The sequence below is a fragment of the Marmota marmota genome, unplaced genomic scaffold (genome assembly GCF_001458135.2).
Source record: "Marmota marmota marmota unplaced genomic scaffold, marMar, whole genome shotgun sequence".
In the NCBI taxonomy this organism is placed as follows: domain Eukaryota; kingdom Metazoa; phylum Chordata; class Mammalia; order Rodentia; family Sciuridae; genus Marmota; species Marmota marmota.
Window position 1 is genome coordinate 36,335,547 of NW_026000005.1, and position 6,549 is coordinate 36,342,095.

A 6,549-nucleotide genomic window follows, 5' to 3' on the forward strand; every position below is an offset into this window, starting at 1 on the left:
TGTATAAGAGAACGGCCGGGTGCCTAGCGCGGCGCTCACCTCGCAGTTAAGAGACGACCCCGCAGCCCAACGCCTACTCCGTGCCGCGTCCGCCCGGCGTCTAGAAGCCGCGCGCGCGACGCCGGCGAGTCAGAGGCCGGCAGGAAATGCCGCCCCGCCTGCCGGGGAGACGAGCCCCGCAGAGCTCACGGAGCCGGGCCAAGGGGCAGAGCTGAGCCACGAGGACCTTCGTCTCAGAAATGGGGACAGTTCTTAGGAGACCACGCCACCGAGGGCGAACCAGCCAGGCGGACCTTTCCGTGTCCCTGTGTTAATGTGAATAAAGCAGGCAGCACCGAGCTGCCCCACTTGTTTAGAAGAGATGAACTCAGTCAATAATGCACACAAAAGGCGGCTACGAAAGCACACAGAAACTTCCTGTGGGAGCACTACGGAAAGGTGAAAGGGACACTTTAGCTTTTCACTGTATACCTTCCAGTATAGCTTGACATTTTAAGCCTAAATGAATAAGTAGTTTTGCTGGGTTACTGCAAACAGTGATGTTTGTATGTCTCCCCATCAACAGCTGCATCTCTGGTTTTATTTTTAAACTCACCTACCGCCCTCACTCACGCAAGGCGATGGGGGAGCAAGGAGCGCCAAAACGTGGAGTCAAGAAAGAAGTTTACGGAAAGGGGAAAAAGCAACTTGTTTTCAAGTCTGTCGAGTCACGCGCTAGTGTTTGTTTACCCGCTGAGGGGAGGGACCTGGGAGGGCCACTAGTACGTAGGGAGTTGAGTACTGAGACGGCCGCCGCCCTTCCCGAGCAGCAGCAGCAACAGGTCCTACCCAGGATACTGGGCGCCCGGAAGCCCACTTTCTGCACCTCCAATCAGGGTCACACCTGTGATACGATCAGCTCTAGGCGCCTCAGTCTCCCTGCGGACACTGAGACAAGAACGCGAACTGTGCGGAACGGACCCCAACCTATGGTCACGAATACCACAGGAAGAACTACGCACCTGCGTAGGTGCCGGGTCAACGCAGCCGCCTGCGCGCACGCGCGGATCGCCCATCCGGGCGGTTGAGCCGCGTCACGTGACGGCCTCGGCGCTCGTTCGTCACGTGACGCCCGTCCGCAGCCTTTGCTCTCCTCGGCTTGCGCCCCCTTCCGCCTGACGCGCCCCTGGCGGCGGCCGCGCAGCCCTGGCTCCTAGTGGGCTCGGGCGGCGGCTGCGGCTGGGTTATGGCGAGCGGCGGAGGCGGTGGTAACACCGGCGCAGGTGGGGGCCCGGGGCTGGGCCTGGGCCTAGGTCTGAGCCTCGGCATGGGTGAGGCCACCTGCGAGGCGGAGGAGGAGGCGGCCACGGCCGAGGCGGTGGGACGCCTGGCCACGACACTGTGGCTGCGTCTCCGCGGCTGGGAGGCAGTGCTGGCGGCGGCGCAGCGGCTGCTGGTGTGGGAAAAGCCGCTGCACAGCCTGATCACGGCGGCCGCGCTCAACGGCCTCTTCTGGTAACGGCCGCGGAGGAGGGGGGCGGGGCCGGGCTGCGCGGGAGAGCGGGGGCGGAAGGGACCAGGAGCACCTTTCTCCTTTCTGGGTTGTCACTTGGCCTGGGGAAATGATCCATCCCCCAGGTTTTGAAGGCTGACGTCCGCCTGGGTTGCTGCATTCCTCTATCTCTGGGTGGCGAGTTAGGCCTGCAAGTGCTGTACCCGCATCTGTGGGCGCTTTTCCGCCTTTAGCGATGAACGCAGGAGCCACTCTCACCCACTCCCCGTGGGGTGGTTCTCTCTCTCAAAGGTTGCTGTCCTCATCGTCCCTCCGGCCTTTCTTCCTACTCAGCATCTCACTTTTGGCCTACTTTCTGCTGGATCTCTGGCAACCTCGCTTCCTCCCTGATGTTTCAGGTGAGTGGTTCTTCATTGGGCAAGCACCTGTTTATTTTTGTGCTTGATCTCCTGGATGGGGATGAAGGTAACATATAGCAGACATTTCCCAAAATTGATGTGTCTGTGGATGTAGTGGTTAAGAGTGGATTTTGCAGCCAGCTTGCCTGGGTTTCATGCCCAACTCAGTAGCACTTACATGTGTATAACCTTATAAATAGTCTCAATTTCTGTCTCAGTTTTCTTATCTCTGAAGTAGGGATGATAGAATTTAACATCGTAACAAGATAAGGATTAAATGACTCAACACATGATGCATGATTGTGGTAGTGTTTAACTTACGGTATTTGTACTAGTTTGTTGGGTTGTTTTTTTTATATTTAATGTGCATTTTGGAGCAAGAGGTGTCAGGCTGTGTGAATTGTGTGGGATATGAACAACAATAAGATGTGGTGTCTGTGTTTACAGGGTAAAGTTTAAAAAAGGATATAGAGCAATGTGTAATACCTACTGCAGTTAGTATTTGAAGAAAGTTTTCTGGGATTGCAGAGGAGGATAACTATTTCTGCCTGGGGAGTGTCTGCCAGTGCCTCTACCACTTAATAATTTGTCACCTTTCTTTCTCCATAGCATCATCCCCTGAGGAACCACACTCTGACAGGTGAGTACAGACCATCTCCTGAAGACAGTCTGCTTCTTGGTGCTGATGTCACCACAAAGAAGAACAGTGCTGCAGCTTCTACAGGCACAGCCCCAGCCAAGTGAAGGGACTGACAATAGGCCAGAGTTTTCTTGGTCCTAGGCTCCTGTGTTGGTGTTTGTACAACTGCTGCTTTTGACGCAGAGGGTTGGGTACCCTGGGCTTTGCTTATACCCAGGACTGGGACAGTCCCCCTTCCGGAGGTGGGTTTTGGTTTTTTGGGGTTTTTTTTTTTTTTTTTTTTTAACTTCGTTAGACTGAAGATCTCATCAGCAGTCTTAGAGGGAATTGAATGCCTAGGAAACTGGTGTCTGAGGCCTCTAGGGGTCATGTCATGTCTCTCCAGTGAGGGTGCGGGGTCAGGCGCCCGGCCGCACCTGCTGAGTGTGCCCGAGTTATGCAGATACCTGGCTGAGAGCTGGCTCACCTTCCAGATTCACCTGCAAGAGCTGCTGCAGTATAAGAGGCAGAATCCAGCTCAGGTAACTTTCCCCACACCCTGTAATGGTTTTTTGAAGGTGAGGGTAGGGTAGAGCAGAAGTGTTGTGAGCTATCTGTTGCAAACCTCCTGAATTGATTGTCATGGGCATCCTGTTGACTAGACTGGATCACTGAACTTCTAGTGGAAATACCCATTCTGTCACAGCTGAGCAGTAGTTTGTTAACCTACATGAGTTGGGCACAAAGCTCAGCAAACTCATCTTCACAGACCTTGTATTCTTCTCTGCAGTTCTGTGCGCGAGTCTGCTCTGGCTGTGCTGTGCTGGCTGTACTGGGACACTATGTCCCAGGGATTATGATTTCCTACATTGTCTGTGAGTAAGGGCCAGCCCTGCCCTTCCCATAGCCCTCCTCTTTTCTTTCCACAGACCAACCTAGGGGGAGGACTATGTTTTCTTTGTTCAGTTCCCCATCTGTGGAGGTTTCCAGAGATGCTATAGAGCATTCCTGTTTATAGTAGAAGAGTCGTTTAAGGAGGAAGACAGTAGATTTGGGGCAAAAAGGGTAGCACTACTTGGGAAAGGACCAGGATTCCTTCAGCTCTTCTTACTTAGAGACCAGCTGAATGAAGGCTGTCTAGGAAATTGGCCTAGAGAACTCTGAGTGAACTTTCTAACCCATAGTGCTGAGTATCCTGCTGTGGCCCCTGGTGGTTTATCATGAGCTGATCCAGAGGATGTACACTCGCCTGGAGCCCTTGCTCATGCAGCTGGACTACAGCATGAAGGCAGAAGCTGATGCCCTGCATCACAAACATGACAAGAGGAGTAAGGGACTCTCTCAATCCAGGAGGGTGAAGGGGGGAGGACCTGGATTATGGCTTGAAATGCCCTGGAATTTAGATCATCTCCAGTTCCTTGGCCATGTTTGTCCCCCACTATTGTCCTTGCTTGGACACTGCCTTATTGCTCTTCTCTAGAGCGGCAAGGGAAGAACGCACCCCCAGGAGGTGATGAGCCACTGGCAGAAACAGAGAGTGAAAGCGAGGCAGAGCTGGCTGGCTTCTCCCCAGTGGTGAGGTCCAGGGGAGATGGGGATATCAAATAGAAGGCTGGGGAAATCTGTATGCTTTAGAACTGCCACCTCTCAAGGAGGTGGGAACCCTACAGTTTGGGAGCACGGTGCTCTTATCCCATTGTTGTGTTCATCCTGGTTCTCCTGCAGGTGGATGTGAAGAAAACAGCACTGGCCTTGGCCATTACAGATTCAGAGCTGTCAGATGAGGAGGCCTCTATCTTGGAGAGTGGTGGCTTCTCTGTATCACGGGCCACAACTCCACAGTTGACAGATGTCTCTGAAGGTATGGGAAGCCTTTTGCCTCTCTCGATCTTCCTTTTTTCATTCCATGGGGTGCTGGTTGTGCTCTCTGGCTTCCCACAAATCATATTTCCTCTGGGGAACGGACCCTCTGATTTAAGGTCCCGAAAGATCTTAACATAATCCCTGGCCTAGCATCCATTTTTTAAGTTTGTGTCCTTGAACTTTTGACTATTGTGGTCAGAGTAACAGCCCCATTTCTAACTTTTTCTCTGCTCAGACTTGGACCAGCAGAGCCTGCCGAGTGAGCCAGAGGAGGCCCTGAGCCGGGAGCTGGGGGAAGGAGAGGAGGCAGAGCTGGCCCCTCCTGAAGATCTGCTAGGTACCCCACCAGCTCCCTTAAGGCAAGCCCTGGACTTGGAGGAAGGGGAGGAAGATGTAGCAGCCAAGGAAACCTTGCTTCGGCTGTCATCCCCTCTTCACTTTGTGAACACGCACTTCAATGGGGCAGGGTCCCCCCAGGATGAAGTGAAGTGCTCCCCTGGAGGACCAGTGGAGACGCTGAGCCCAGAGGCAGTGAGTGGTGACCTCATGGCTCCACCTAGCACCCTGTCACCCCCACTTTGCCTTGTTGAAAGTGACCCAATCCCCTTCCCTTCCCCCTCCATGCTCCCTCCTCTTCCCCAGGACTCACCCCAACCCCTGTCTGCCCCTGAGGAAGAAGAGGCACTTGCCACTGAGGACTTTGAATTGCTGGATCAGGGGGAGTTGGAGCAACTGAATGCAGAGCTGGGCTTGGGGCCAGAGATACACCCAGAGCCCCCTGATGCTCCACCCCCTCCTTCTTTGGGGCCAGATACCCATTCTTTGGTACAGTCAGACCAAGAGGCACAGGCCATGGTAGAGCCATGAGCCATGAGCCATGGGGAAAGAGCTGCAGGCACAGTGGGCTTCCTGGCTTGAGGTGTTCCTCTTTTCTCCTTTCCCTACCACTCTAGGGTGGGGCAGTGTGTGGGGAAGCTGGCTATCAGTTGGTAGCCAGCCTACCTTCTGCCTGCCTGCCTGCTGTCCTAGACTTGGTGCAGCACCTGTGCCTGGGACGGATTTTAAGTCTGTAAATAATTTTTCATTTGGGTTAGTGGATGTGAACAGGGCTAGGGAAGTCCTTCCCACAGCCTGCACTTGCCTCCCTGCCTCATTTCTATTTTCATTCCACTATGTCCCAAGCCCTGGTGGTCTAGCCCTTTTTTCCTCCTATCCTCAGGGACCTGTGCTGCTGTGCCCTCATGTCCCACTTGGTTGTTTAGTTCAGGCACTTTATGATTTTTCTCTCCTGTCCTGCATTCCCCTCAGCCTTGTTTCCTTGCTGTGTCCTGTCCTTAGCAGTGCAACCCTTTGACATCTCCTTCCCACAGGTACTGGCCAAGCTTTAGTGTGGCTCCTGGTCTGGGAGGTAAAGAGTAATCGTGGAGTGATGGGAAAGGCCAGTAGTTCTGCATTTAGGTTGCTGCAGTCTCTAAAAGCTCCACTGTACCCTTGCCCTAGTTCAGCCTTTTCATGATGCAGGAGAGCAGGGTCCCACAGCACGGGTGTCAGTGCTGGGTGGTAAGCATGTGCTCTTGTCTTATTGAGATAAGAGGCTTCCTTGCTGTCCTAGGGAGGAAGAAGGAAACCTGCTCCTCTGGGCCATGGATGGGACCCCATTGGGGTCAGGAGGTAGATAGTAACATCTGTGCAGGTGTCATTTGGAAAAATAAAGTGTTGATTGGCTAGAACTGCTGCCTGCTTGCCTGCCTGCCTCACTGTGAGCTGCCTCCCACACTGCGTGTTTTCCCCTCCTCACCCTTACACCCTTTACTCTAGTCTTGCTTCTGGCTGTTCATTCATTTGGTGCAAAACAAGGCCAGAAATGAGGATTACCCTGACACCCTAACTGCCCGTCAGCCATTTTCCTGACCACCGTGTGATATGTTTAGTGAGACTTAGCATGCGTGAATAAAGTGTATGCAGGAGGAAATTGCCTTGTCTTCCCAATTAGTAGAAATTTGGAGCCATAAAACTTGTTTTTTTCCATGTTGCTTACATCCTTAACACTATCCTCTTAAGAAGTCATCTACATGCTAACAGCTTGCTCAGTCCTGATATATGTATACTGGGCAGGCCAAACAATAGTGGACTTATACATACCATAGCAACTGACTGAAGGCCAAGGAATACTAAAG

The 6,549-nt window shown here is 53.1% G+C and overlaps 1 protein-coding gene across 1 annotated transcript; it reads left to right on the forward strand.

Annotated features, from left to right (window-relative positions):
* Window positions 1–774: 774 nt before the first annotated feature.
* Retreg2 (reticulophagy regulator family member 2) lies at window positions 775–6,102 on the forward strand. The gene is made up of 9 exons (XM_015481410.2): window positions 775–1,494; window positions 1,784–1,890; window positions 2,500–2,530; window positions 2,916–3,051; window positions 3,300–3,384; window positions 3,694–3,837; window positions 3,990–4,084; window positions 4,235–4,370; window positions 4,608–6,102. Exons 1-9 carry the CDS (start codon window positions 1,226–1,228, stop codon window positions 5,237–5,239), a joined length of 1,635 nt encoding a protein of 544 aa, XP_015336896.1. The 5' UTR covers window positions 775–1,225; the 3' UTR covers window positions 5,240–6,102.
* Window positions 6,103–6,549: the final 447 nt, after the last annotated feature.